The 14,605-nt window shown below is 42.3% G+C and overlaps 1 protein-coding gene across 1 annotated transcript; it reads left to right on the forward strand.

Moving 5' to 3' along the window:
- The first annotated feature begins 220 nt into the window (after nucleotides 1–220).
- Nucleotides 221–12,794, forward strand: TMEM64 (transmembrane protein 64). Its single transcript, XM_058026150.1, is given in 6 exon segments — nucleotides 221–523; nucleotides 525–712; nucleotides 751–806; nucleotides 809–1,710; nucleotides 7,306–7,461; nucleotides 10,138–12,794. Coding segments are annotated over 6 exon segments (1,800 nt in total). The 3' UTR covers nucleotides 10,333–12,794.
- The last annotated feature ends 1,811 nt before the right edge of the window (nucleotides 12,795–14,605 follow it).

Here is a 14,605-nt window from a genome sequence, read left to right on the forward strand (position 1 = left end):
TTGGGGCGTGTGAGCCACGCTGACCTGGCGCGGAGGTGCCGCGGAGCCCGGGCGCACGGGCTCAAAGCCCGGTGCTGGTCGGGGAAGGCTCGTTCCCCTGATAGAGACGGGCAAGCCGGGGTGTTTGCGGTACAAAGCCCTCACGTAAGAGAGGGAGACGTGTCAAGGGAGCGCAAGAGTACCAGTAGAGTCAGTGATGCTTGAACCTTGCGCTCCCCTGATGGAAAACAGCCCGCTTTCCAGCACAGCTCTCTCCAAACCCCACGGGTCACGGCTGTGCCGGGAATGCGGGCGGCTGGCACCGGGGCCGAGGGGGTGTGCGGCCCGGGGCGGCTCGGGCGAGGCGGGCGGCGGGGCCCCGCTGGGGCACACCCGGCCGGCGGGGCGCTCCCGGGGCGGGGCGGGAGGCGGAGCCTTGGCGCCGCGGCCGAGCCCCGCAGCGGGGCCGGGCGCTGCCGCCGCCGGAGCTTCGCCTGGCCTCCTCCCTCCCGGGCTTGCCACATCGGCACCGCCGTTCCGAGAAGGCGCTTCCCGGAGCGGAGCGGGAGCCCAGCGCGGGGAGATGGAGCCGCGGTGCTGCCGCCGCCGCCGCCCCCCGGGACTCGCGCTCCGCCAGGGCCGCTGCTGCCGCTGCCGGGACGGAGAGAGCGGCCCCGCCGCCGTCTAACGCCGTAGCCCCGGCGGCGCGGCCGAGGCGGGAGGCGGCGCGGAGGCCTCTCCGGCCCCTCCGCCCGCCGGGCGGCGGTGAAGCGCGGCCCCCTCCTCCCCGCCCTCCCCGCCGCCGCTTCCCCGCCCCCGCCCGGCCCTTGGCCGGGCTCGGCAGCCGGGCCATGGCGGGGCGATGAGGGAACGGCCGCCCCTGCCCGCAGGCTGCGTGGGGAGGCGGGGAGCAAAGGGGCTGCGCGGCTTGGCGGCGCTGGAGCCGGGCGGCGGGGCGGGGGGATGCTGGGCGCGGGGGCCGCGGCGCTGCAGCTCCTCTCCCGGGCCGTGAAGCAGGCGGCGGCGCAGGGCGCCCGGCAGGACCTGGGCCGCTGGCTGTCCCGAGCCGCCGGGACGGCAGCGGGAGGCGGCGGCAGCGGAGACACGATCGGCTTCGTCCCGGCGGAGGCGGCGGGGGCCGGCGGGCTGCTGCTGGGGCCCTGCGCGGACCAGGACGGGCTGCCGCCCGCGGAGCTGCTGCTCTGCCAGTTGCCCGAGCCGGGCGGCGGCGGGCATGGGCTGGCCGAGGCCCGCGGCTGGCGCTGCTCCTGCTGCCTCCTGGGCACCTGCTGGTGCAAGAGCTGCTTCAGCCTGTGCGTCCTGGCCGCCGTCTGCTTCGCCTCGCTGGCCCTGGTGCGCCAGTACCTGCGGGACCTGCTGCTCTGGGCCGAGAGCCTGGACAGCCTGGCCGGCGTGCTGCTCTTCACCGTGGGCTTCATCGTCGTGTCCTTCCCGTGCGGCTGGGGCTACATCCTGCTCAACGTGGCCGCCGGCTACCTCTACGGCTTCGTGCTGGGCATGGGGCTGATGGTGTTCGGCGTCCTCGTCGGCACCTTTGTGGCCCACGTGGCCTGCAGGCGGCTGTTGGCCCGCTGGGCACGGGCCAGGATCCAGGGCAGCGGGACGCTCAGTGCCATCGTCCGTGTCGTGGAGGGCGGCAGCGGCCTCAAGGTGGTGTTTCTGTCGCGGCTGACGCTGATCCCCTTCGGGCTGCAGAACGCCGTCTTCGCGGTGAGTCCCTGCCTGGGCTGTGTGGAAGGAAGACAGGTGCTGGAAGGATGTCTTTGGGCACAGTGGCTGCTCCTGCTGGTAGAGGTTGCCTTCTTTCCTGGGAACAAGCCGTGGTTTCTCTCTCTTTTAACAACAGTAAAAACAACCCTCTCTGCCTGCTCTTCTGTGCATGCAGAGGGACACAGGCAGATTTTTGAGGTGCCTTGCTCATTGGCGTTGTGTTAAGAGTTGCTCTCTTGTCCTTCAAAACTGTATCCTAGTGTTAGAATCACCAAGGTGCCGCATAGCAAAATCTGTGGAGAACTCAACAGGCATGATGTGTTTCTGCTTTAAAGTGATCAACTTTAAAACATAGCAAGAGTTGAGGAAAACTCTTGCCAGGTCTTCCTAAACTACTTAATATAAGTAATCATATTGGAAAAAAAGAAGTAGACAGATTAAAATTCTTTCTCGGTGTGGTTGGTGTTTGTACCATGCATCTGGCAAATCCATACAGGATGTTAAGTCCATGCACACAAGATAGGTTGCAGGTTTTGGGCAGAGCAGCATGTAGCCTCAGACCTGGAAAGGGACTGTATTATGGAGTGGCACTGAAAGTTAGTTTAAACTTGAGTCTGGAAGAGGGTTAGTCTTGCTTTTCTTTCTATTTTCAGGTGCAGATTGGTACATTCATTTGGTATCTGATCATCTTGAAGGAAAAAAGCAAAGAACATATATGGTGGTTTGTTTGAGTATTGTGCTGATGACAATTTCAGACCCTCCTTTCTTCCTGAGTACTTTGTCTGAAGGATCTCGTTTTGGCTGTGTTATGCCTCAGTTGTATCTGCTAACTGGGCGAAGCCAAAACAAAGCAAACTGGATTGTGAAATACTTCAAATGTTATCAGTAATTTGTATATTCTTTAATACAAGTGACTATCTAAGCACATGTTTGGGTCTGACACTTTCTTATAGCCCACCCTGTCTGCAGTCCTGATCCTGTACCCTTCCAATGCATTTGCTTAATTTTGACAGAATCATCTGGCTGCAATTAGTAGGTCACCAAATACCAAGTTTGTTTATTAAGTAAAATTTAATCCATTCAGTTTTGGGCTGTAACATCCACACCAAATATTTTAAATTGCTGTATATAAAACTGTGTGAATGGAGCATTCATCTCCAGAGCTGTAATCTCTATCCATAAGAACTGTAGCAACTTGTAATTTCTTTTTAAGAAATCCTTTAACCATTTTCTTGTTAAGAATGAGAAACTGAACCGCTGAACCTTTGCTATTTTATTTGTTAACCTGTATTATTGAAGGGGCTTAGACCTGTCCAGCAGGGAGAGCAAAGTCCCTCCTGGAGCCCAAGGTCCAAGTGCAGATGAAGGTTCTGCTGTGCTGTGACCCTCCTAAAGTGGGGAGAGCTGTTGTGCTCTGCTTGTTCACAGCTTTGGGAAGTCACTAGCAGTAGTCAGCAGATGATATAGAGTAGTATTGGATCTAAACAACACACCAGAGAATTACCAAGTTAAAATTATTTCCTTCCTGGCATAACCCTTCTGTTGGAAATACGATTCAGCAGAGTATTCAGGCCAGTTCAATATTAAAATGATGCTGTAAATCATTGTGGTTTGTATTCTCCATATTCTGCAGGCTAAATAATTTTCTTTCCAAGTGGATGGTTTCAGTGTTAAAATAATAGATAGGAAATGAGATGAAACCAGATGCTTGAGTTATGCTAAGTAACTTGGATTTTTTGGCTAATTTTAGTTTGGTTATGTTTATTACTCCTGATTTACTGCTTTATGGCATAGTCAAATAATGCATAGTGTATACGCAGTTTTTCACTCATATGAGCTACTAATATGAGCTCACTAATATGAACTACTAGATCACCAAAAAGTGATGCATACAAATCTAGGAGTTCAAGAATTTTTCTTATTTTGAGTCAAATTTAAGTTATGTAAAAAGTACAGTTTTCTGCCTACACAGACCAAGCTGTCATTCCCTTGAAATCTCACTTATTTGAAAACTTTACACTTGTTTTAAGTTTAAAATACATTTCCCCTTGCTAGCAATTTCAGCAATGAATTTTAAAAGCATTAATTTTTAAACAACAGTGAACTTAAGAAAAAGTACACATCTTTAACTTTCCAGTGGTCTATGCATGTTTTCTGTCTGGATATTTTAAAGTAAACTGGACATACCGAGAATACTTAAAAGAGAGAGAAGGAAGGAAGTGACACATGAGGTTTGGGGAAAGGCATAACCTTGATGTGAGCAGGGTCATCTGCAGGGCTGGGATTAAATGATTTCTACAAGCACTTGTTTGGTGGCATGTACCATCTGCTGAGGGCTTTCGGGAGGTTGGTTTGTAGGGGGTGTAGAGAAAGATGGAAGAGCTTCTTAGGATTTGATTAGTGAGGGAATCATATCAATCGAAACAGCATAAGAAGAAAGTTAACACAAATTCCGTAGTGTCTCACCAGTCCGACATGAGCATCTTGCTTCTTAAAAGATTGTTCTGCTGGTAGAGGAGTGAGGTAATGCATTTGCTTGCCTTTCTGGAATATAGCACTTCCTAACTGAAAGTATGTTTGTATTTCTCTTTTGAGTTTTGCTTAATTGTCACTCCTGATGTCAGAGTGGCCTGGGCTGCTGGGGTGGGTTTGAAAGCTCTTACTGATGTTTGCCCATGCCCAGCTCTCTCACCTTGCCAGCTCTGGAGTGTTTTGAAGGCAGGTCTGTAAAGGAGGCCTGGTATGCAGGTTATCATCTCCTTCCCACGAGTTTGTTCTTGGAGTGAGATTTGTGCAGCCTGGTTATTTGCAGTGCTAGATGTAGGTTAGATGGGATTTCATACTTCCCCTCTCGTCTTTAAGGGGAATATTACATGAAAGAAATAATCTGATTTAAAAAATCTGAGTGTTCAAGTGTGCACCTCTGGGTTCAGAAATGCACACAATGAAGTCAGAGTTGAAGAAATGGTACCTGCTTTGCAAGAACATACACACTACTTCCTCTGCTTGTTGGAAAGTTGGCAGCTGGTGTTTTTTTTTTTTGTATTACTGGGATTTTTTTAGGGGGTGGTGTTGACTTTTTTTTTTTTTTTTTTTTTTTTTTTTGAAGCAGGAAGAGGTGTTTCTGGGGGGTTTTGTTTTGGGCTTTTTTTTGAGGAAAAAAAGCACCAGTTATCCTTTGCCCTTGGTCACTAAGCCTACCTGATTTGAAACACAGGAATTTGTAAAGTGAGGGAAGAAATATTGTGCTGCAATTCTTAAAGGCATGGGAGCCTCCAGCAAAATCTTGACAGAAGCATTTATTCCTTGACCAAAGGTGTCAGCTGCAAAGAATGCACAAGTGTTCCATGGGACAAAGCCCATCCAAGGCTTCCTGAGGGTGTGTGGGGGGGTTCTGACTATTGTTATCAGGGTAATTAGGTACTTCTTAATTGTATTTGAGTACAGTTTAAATGTGTTTCTGTTATGGCCCATAACACAATTGCATCTGTCCTTAGTTTGGGATTTCAGGGTTAATTTTTGCTGGCTTGAGTTTTCACCAGAAACAGAGCCCTGGTAGGCTCTGTTGGGCAGCCTGGCCATGCAGATACCAATTTGGCAGGTTCACAGAACAAGTAAAGTTCCGAGAAAGAAAAGTATGGAAAGCTGTAGGTTTTATTGATGATTTCTCAAGTTTCTTAGGCAGGGATGCTGCCCACTTCCTGTGCATTCTGGGCAAAGGGATACAACTGTAGCTCTAAACGTACAGTTCAGTTAAAATGACATCTCAAAAATTTTTCCACCCTCTCCTTAGCTCTCATTGCAGTGGAAAGCACAAGCTGCAATTAAGTGTATCCACTGGGGCAGTCTCCCCTTCATTTGGAAACAATCTCTCTCATGACTCAGGAGGTCCAGTTGTTTCGGGACTCATCCAGGTGTGCAGCCATGTTGCTCTGCAACTGAAGTGTCCTTAATACTTCTGCACAAATGAGAGAGGTGCCAAGAGTGTTAAAGCAATCTTTGGGAACGTTCCCAGCTCCATTAGATGTAATGATAGTGTCCTACTTAGCAAAGCTTGCCTCTGAGTTAGTATTTCAGAAACTTTTAATAGCAGCTCCTTCATTCCCTTGGCAATATGGGAGCTTTGGACTATGCATTCTTATTACATGGCCCAGATTACAACAATGCTTAAAAAAGTGTTTTGAAAGTATTGGTCAAATGTGAAGTTCTGACATAATTATGTAATCCTTTTTCATTATAAATCTAAATTAACCTTATCTAGAGAAGGAAATATAATATTTGTGGTACTGGTATATATTTCAGTCTGTGGGAAGTATAATATGCAGTGTGAAGTTTGGAAATGGCTTATTGGATCTTGTTCCAGTGAATTATTTTTAATCTTTATGCTTCATTGCATTCTGCTCCTCCATTGCCCTTCCTCCCAAAAACTTTCCACTGATGGTAGTTAGAGCTCTGAGAATTCAGCACTGTGACTTTCACAGTAACTGAAGTTTATTTTAAGAATAGCATGATGAAATGAGTAACGTTGCTGCTATTCTTTGGTCTTCAACATTGTACAAAACTGGCAAGGTCAATAATTTCCATGTAGGCTCTCAGTGTTAGAGCTGTTCTTAATTAGATCTCTGTTATTATCAACTGAATTAATCTGGAATTTCTTTTGGACTGCTTGTTTTCAAAATAATTGTTTTCATACTCATTTTTAATCCAGTTTCCTCTTTTCTTTTTTCTTGTGTAAATATCTTTTGATCTCATGACACTTGCCTTTAATATTTCCCGATGGCTGCTGATGCTAATTTAGCTGGTACTGTGTACTTTGTTCCTGTGTAAGCTTCTACGTCCACCTATTGACACAGAACAGGAACCTCACAGCAAAGAGAAGAAGATACCAAAGTATTCTTAGTGTTTTCTCCAGATAAATTAATAAAACCTGTAGCTATGCATACTATTTGTTCACTAATTGAAGTGAGATGCAAGGCACCTTTGGTAGACAATCTTAATGATACTCCTCTATATCAGTATAGATGTAGACGGGTATTGCTCATCATTCAGGGATCACTGAAAGAGTATCTTAATAAACTCATAACTTGCCCTGCATAGACAAATTCTATCTGCCATTCTGTTCACCTGGATCCTATTTAAAACAGTGACATTTTGAGCAATTACCTCTTGTATTATTTGCCATATGCATAAATGCAAAACCGATAGATTTTTGTGTTAGACTTTCACATTCGATAAAATAATTTCTTCTCACAATTAAATTCTCATAAGTCCAAGGACTCTGTTCACCAGGTAGAAATAAATATCTTCAGTGAAGAGGGTAATTGCACCCCTAGTTACTGACTGTTGCACAGAGATGTTGCATAATGTAAGGTGAAATCAAACCTAGTAACTTTAAAAAGGCCAGATGAAAACTAGATACATAATATATCATTCTGTTATCTTCCCCTCTGCGTGAATCAAAGTTTCAGTGGAGGAATGTAGGATATTCTCTAATGTTTTTGCAGGGATGGTTGTGGAAAGTGGTAGACTGGTTGTTTGTACACATAGATTGTGTTGAAGCTGCTTTTGATTTCTTACTTTTTTTTTTAAATTCAGATTACAGATCTATCACTACCCAACTACCTGATGGCTTCTTCACTTGGGCTGCTTCCTACTCAGCTCCTGAACTCGTACTTGGGCACTACCTTGCGCACCATGGAGGACGTGATTGCAGAACAAAGTGTTAGTGGCTATTTTGTATTTGGTTTACAGGTCAGTTAAAATAACTGCTTTCATAGACCTTGGTAACAGTGCTGTCTGTCTCTCTGTGATTTCTGTTGATTGCTAGATAGCCAGAAAAATGGGTTCCCAGTGTACTGATTTCTTTAGGTTTAGTTTTATGCTCTGGGAAAAGTGTAATTCTCTCACACCTCACCATAACACAAAGCAGAACTTACTCAGTATTCTCTTTTTCTGATATGGGTTTCAGTAAGTTTTCTTCTCTTGCTGTCCTAGGGTGACTTTATGATGCTTGTATCCCCAGTATTCTGTTCTGTTTATGCTGGATATTAAGGTCTGCACATTTAAGACTGATTCTGAGAGCAAAGTGGGGAGGAAAGAAGCGTGCAGTTTGTTTTTAGAGGCTGCAATTCTCTCTCATGGATTGTGTTGTTTGCAGCACAGACAGCAGGAAAGAGCTCTCCTTTGCTTTTAGTTAGTTTTTTTTAGCTAGCTAAGGCAGAGAACTTCCCCAGATTATTGCTTTTCTTTTTCTTGGAACTGATTGGCCCTGTTCTGGACTGAAAATCCAGAAAAATCCTTGCCTTCAGGGGTAACCTGCTGAATTTTAGACTTGTCAACCACCCCTACACAAAAGCATATGTGTGTGTAGACCCAGGACTTGTGCACTGTTCACTGTTAGCACTCAGCATACCCATTTTGCATAAATATTAAAGATATTAAAAATGCTGTAGAGTACTATTTCCCTAATGCCTAAATTAGAATATCCTAATTTTACAAGTGAGTAAATTAATGAAAAGTATGTTAAGTACCTTTACATGACCTTAGCTCTTGAAATAATTTATCAGTAAATTTTGGGTATAAGCCTTAAGTGTGAGACCATTATGAGTATAGAGGTTATGCGTATTTCTGAATTATACTATCTATTAAAACCTCCTCTGACAGTGACAGTACTTCAGGCTGTGTTTGACTAATAATTACCATGGTTTGCAGGCTTTCAGTAGGTACTGTAGTAATTTCAGTTTCTCAGTTTTTACATAGTCATAAAGCTGATGTTTAACAATGTTAACATAGAAAACTAAGTTTAGGACATACCTTCCTCCCTTGCCCTGAAATTTGTGCACTCTTAAATAGAACTATTTCTACTGAATAGAAATAGAAGCTATATAATTTATAGTTTTCATGAAACATGGTGTAAAATGCCTTTGTTAGTGTGGCATAGATAGTTTGATAAATCAAAGAGAAAATAAATGATTTCTTGATTAGCTATTATTTTAGTCATGAAATGTTATTTCAGGGTAGAAGTTTTTAATGGCCTTTTCCTTTTTTTTTCCCATTTACATATTTTTTTTTTTAATTGACATTGACTCTCCTTTGCAGATTATATAGGTTGTAACATAAATGGTGCTCAGGTAAGTGGTAGCTGGGTAGCCTGAATGTTTTAAAAGGAGTACTGACCTCCTTGAGACCAGTCCTTGGGACATGACTGAATAACTGAAGGGGAGGCCTTTAGTGGAGAAATTATTTAGATTCTCCCTCTGTCTCTCAGGCTTCTGCTAAGTGCTTTGCCTGGGTGAGCTTTGATGGGACTTTGATTTAGTAAATAGCTCTGAAAATCCTTCACATTTCATGGTTGTCTATGTATATAAATATATTTTTTTAAATTATTTATCTAGGGAACTAGGTTACTGGTAGCAATATTTCTAAACCAAAGCAAATTTAAATATTTGGGTAAGCTTCTAGAATAGAAATTTTCCTATCTATTCAAAAATCAGTGTGTATAATATCATTGTGAATCTTACATTAGCCAGCTTTTGAAATGTGTAGCATAAATTGATGAGGAACGTCATTTAAACCCCAAGGGTAGTCAAGCACTGGAGCAGAGTGCCCAAAGAAGTGGTGAAATCTCTATTCTTTTACAAAAGTTTTCAAGACCTGACTGGACAAAAGTTCTGTTCTGATCTTACAGCCAGCCCTGCTCTGAGCAGCTGGTTTGGTTAGAGACTGCCAGGGGGCCTTCCAGCTGCAGTTGTCCTGTGCTCCTACCTGTCAGTTGTCTTAGTGATATTCCAGCACTGTCTGCCATGCTGACAGGTGTTTTAAGCAATAGTACTCAATGTTAAAGGAAGCAGCCCTACAGTTAGTAATGAAGTTCAGGTTTTAGACTCAGAACTCTAGGTTTTGTTGTAAGTAATATAACTTCTTTGCCTTTTTGAAAGGAAGCTGCAGGTTCCAGCTAGTTAATGTTCTTTTAAAAAGGCAGAGGAACTTGCTTCTTTCAAATGGATTCTCACTATGAAACACCTTGCTTTTTATTTGAAGATTTTATGTTTGTTTTTTTCCCTAAGGAGGATCTCAGCTAAAAACTTGACTGGTGTTGTACTGAAGAGAGAAGGTGTAAGGATTGCTTTATAACATGTATGGATTTCAACAGAAAGAAAGAAACTTATCTTTTCAATGTATATAAATATTTTAAGCTCTGTGTGATGTCTGTGTTCTGACATGCTGGTTACATTGTTGGCATATGCAGGTTTAGAGCTACTCAGGGGCTGAGTTCATCTCCCTTCCGGTCTCTTGCATGTGAAGCTTTGAGTCAACAGATGCCTTCATGAATCTTTACATTGACAACTTTTTGTTTCATTCAGATCAGTTGCTTTGTATTCATTCCCACAGCCTGTGGAGCCTACAACACTCTTGTTTTATTTGCAGATTGTCATAAGCATAGGACTCTCGTTTTATGTCGTTCACCGGGCTCAAGTGGAACTCAATGCAGCGATTGTAGCGTGTGAGATGGAAATGAAGACATCACTTGTTAAAGACACTCAGCCAAGCATCAATGGCTCAACCACATACTGCAACAAGAGGACAGTAGCATTCTCTGGAGGGGGTGTCAATATTGTGTGATTTCAGGTGTTAATGACTAAGTAGGATTTTGTGAACCTGAGCTAGAAATATCTTGAACCTTGCCTAGAAATATCTATGGACAATTGAAATGGATTGTTAAAAAATTACAAGTGATTACAGGTTGTACTGTGGCACAAACCAACTGACCAGCTCTTTAATTGCACATGGGGTGACTTCTAGCAACATAAGGAAGATGGCAAAGTAACTTAAGATGTAAATGCAAATTTGGCTGCACCTTTGGTCATTTATAATGCCTGTCATGGCCTGTAATCTGCACTTTAAGTAGTTTTTTTTTTCCTTTGCTCCTATAAACTGAGAAATGCTTCTATAAACAAAAAATTAGCACAGAGGTAAATATTTTTCTGCTTAGCATTATTTATAAGGCTAAATAATTATATACAGTAGAATTTTATTACTGATAAAGGTGAATGAGAAAGTATACAATTCAATGTATGTTATTCTTGAATGTGCTTTTGCTTAGGAATTGCTTCCAGAACTTGGAGTGTATTATTTAGCTAATGATGGGACCATTTGGCTTTTTCTTCATTTTTTTATTTGAAAAAATGGAACCCTATGTAAAGTTTTGGTTGAATGTATTTTTCTAAGTCATTACAAATGTTGCAGAGCCATGCAAATGTATTCATACAAGCTTAAATCCTACATTGTGGGACTGAAGTGCTCTTAAATTACATTTTAAGTTACACTGTGTAATATGCAAAGTACAAGGGAAAATACAGAAGTTAGATTGCAATGACTATTTGAATGACACTTAATTGGTTTTGCCACCTTGGTGATTGTAACAAAGGGCTGTTCCACATTAGTCCTATATATGATATTTTTAATTGTTTAAAGGATGAAGTTTGTCAGCTCACGTGACTGTATGTTGTAAGGCTTCTAGAACAGGGAGTTAAATCTCTGCTCTAAACAGAATGGTGGGATATTAGCAGTACTAATTTTACAAGAAGGTGGCCTTTATTTTGTAAGTGAATCCCCTCTCCCTTTAAAAAGCTTTAAAAATTCACTTTGGTTGGCACATCTTTTGTACTAGTTTTACATTTTTTAAAAGATGCAATCTATTACAAATTTCATTAGAGTGAAGAAACGAAAACTAGAGGTTCTCCTTGGAAAAAAGAAATAATCCAGTAATGGAGAGGACAGCAATGTCTCTGAGACTCAGGAATTCTGACTCCATTTTTGCAAGACAAAACTATATTGGATACTGCTCCTTTTACGCCTGCTGTGGACTGTTTTTCACTGCATTAAATGGACTGGATAACCTGGCAGTAACTTGTGTGTGTGTCTAAAAGTAAAACAAAAATAATGCCTGAACACAATGTTCTGTATGCGTGAGTTTCATGTAGATATACATACCAACGTTCAGTGGCTCAAACACATGCAAGTCATCTGATACAAACATAATGTAAAGTATGGCTTCTTTTCTAGTTCTTTTGTGTGAGTTTTAAGGATGCTTTCAGTCTTCAAAATTTTGTGTTATTTCCTAGCTGTGTGACTGTGCCTCCTTTTTTTAAGGTTGGTTGTAGGGTCCAAGCATTTTTGTCTTAAGAACAGTGGGTCTTCAGGGCCATTGGGAAGCAGAGATGTGAGAGCCTCTGACAGCCTTACCGAGAGGACGTGCAGCACTCGCGCAACCCAACACCTGCGCGCTCCTTCGCAGCGGGAGTTCCATTTTGTTCCTCAAATACATGTCCTTTGCAGATTGCTGTTCTTGGGTCCTGCGACCTAAAGAACTGGGCTAGTCCCGTGAAAGCAACAAAGTTCAGATTGTCTCCTTTCTGTTGTTTAGGGGCTTGGTTTTGGGTTTTTTTGTTTGTTTTTGTTGGGTTTTTTGTTGGGTTTGTTTGTTTGTTTGTTTTTTGTTTTGGTTTCATTTGGTTTTGGATTTAGTTTTGATTGGTTGGTTTTTGAAAAGGCAATCTGTATCTACCTGGAAGTGTTCATTTACACATCTCTGCCTCTGACAGCTCCTGTGTGAAAACAAGAGAGCCAGATAACTTTTTGATGGCGTTATTTGTCATCATAGTATAATTGAGTCCTTTCTTAATTAAAGGTTTTTTTTTTGTTTGTTTGTTTCTTGTGAAGAACAGTCCTTCAGTGAACTGATCTGAACTTTGCTCTATCTTGCCAAATGAACAACAGTGTTTTGAAGAGGGTAGCTCTTTCTTTGCATTTTGTAACTAACTTAAGGTTGCGTTGATTATTTAAAACATTTCCCAAATATGTATTTTGAAGTGCTTTTATTTCCATGACATTTTGTAACCAGAGTAACTTCACTATGTGAACACTTTTGTAGTATGGAATTAGTTCTTAAGACTTTTGCATTTTGCTTGATACTTGTAATATTTGTGTACAAGTTAATGGGAAATGTGCATTAAAAGGAACTTTTCTGTACCATGCCAATCATAATTTTATACAATAAATTCACTTAAATTTCTTTAAAGGAATATGTATTAAATGTTTAAATTGCTATTACATAGTTGAAAAGAAGGTGCAGTGGAATCTCATGTTCATGCAGTCATACAAAGATAATTGTCTGCATCAAAGGAGAAACAATAAGGATGAATTCCTTGGGTGGGGAGTTACTGACAAGGGAAATAGACTCAATTTTTACTTTCATTTAAATAAATACATGCTTAATTCTATTAGGTACTTTAAAGATTTGGTATTTGCAGCTGCCTTTTTAATAGAAGAATAAGCATATATGTGCTTATGAGAAACATACTACAAAACTGCAAGAGAATTGATTTTCTGAACATAATAGTAGTAAAAGTGATGTAATTATTATTTTTTTAAGATAGGCTCCCTACCTAGTCTAGTTAAAACCCACAAAGGTATTAATCTAGTTTAAACAGTATGTGGCAAGTCACCTTCAAGAATATTTTCTGGGTTGTCATGATGGTGACATTTCTGCTTTTTGTATATGAAAGATACCTAAAAGGCAGGTCATAAAGAAAGGCTCTCAGCTGCATGGCACCATTTTTTCTTCTGCCTTGTGCTAAGTGCAATTGTGCAGTAAATTTGTCAAAATTTAACTTTAGACTAAGCATCTGTGAGAAAATCCTATTTTTAGTCCCAGAGCTTTATATACTATTCTCATACTGATTTTTGCACAACAACTTGGGCAAGCATTGCTGAGGCCAAGTTTGAAGAATGGAAAGCTGCTCTTACATTGTGTGTGGCTTTTGTCCCATACTGGATCCTTTGTGTTCATTTTCAGCTTTCCACCGGAGGCTGATGCAGTTTGGATTTTGACTGACTGAGATAACTGGAGTAATCAGTTGTCTCGCAAAAAATCTAGGATAGGATGCTCAAGATGAAATATAGAAGAGTTCCCATTCGCACTGTGGTCATTTTTAATGGTGCAAGTAAAGAACTTGGGTAGCTCTGTGACAGGCTTCCTCACAATAATTCAAAGCTGGCACTAGTCCTGTCTGTGTAAGATGATGGTTTGGGCATGAGGGGATACGAATCGATTGCAGAAGGGGAGCTGATGCAAATTCTGGCTGTGCTGTGCAAAACAGCTTGTCTCAATCCTCTCCAGTCCTGCAGAATTAGTGATGTGCCTGGCAGCACAGGGGCAATGAGTCTAACAAATTCTCTCTTCATGGACATTAGCGTTTGTCTTGCACTACCCTGCTGTATTGATTTTTAATTTATATTAATTTATTAGTGATAAGTAGCAAGAAGCTGAGTCTGCGGTGTCAATCCTGTCCCTTTCCTACTGCAATATATTATCCTGGTGTATTGCTAAACTTAAAATTACATTTTAATGAAGTCCTAAGTTCATTAGTGTAAGTAAAGTCCTCCTTGCTAGCCAAGTGACTAATATGTAGTTGGTTGGCTCTGGATTCTTGATTCATTTGGGAAATTAGCTGGGCCCGATTTGCTGTTGTGAGGGTGAAAAGTCCTCTAATTTTCCTTCTAATTATTTAGAGCTTCAGATGCATTGCTAAAGAAATTGACGGAACAGGCTTAATGTACTGGAGGTTTTGCTTTGTTTTAGAGCAAAAGTCATTAACAAGGTAGTGGAAGGGTTTGTTCTGCCTGGTTCTGAGACTTGAATATTAGGTGCCGTCCTTTTTGGAAGACAGTGTTTCCAAGATGTAGCCCTGTAAGCTTATGTCAGTTGAGGTAATAAAGGACTGTAAAACTTGGGTATTCAGTTAGTGCGACAAGTCTTTTTGCATCATGCAATCTCCAGCCCAGCACAGTTTGGCATTGGTGAGTGTAGTGCATTGCTTCCCATCCCTCCTCT

This window comes from Melospiza georgiana, chromosome 1 (assembly GCF_028018845.1).
Source record: "Melospiza georgiana isolate bMelGeo1 chromosome 1, bMelGeo1.pri, whole genome shotgun sequence".
In the NCBI taxonomy this organism is placed as follows: Eukaryota; Metazoa; Chordata; class Aves; order Passeriformes; family Passerellidae; genus Melospiza; species Melospiza georgiana.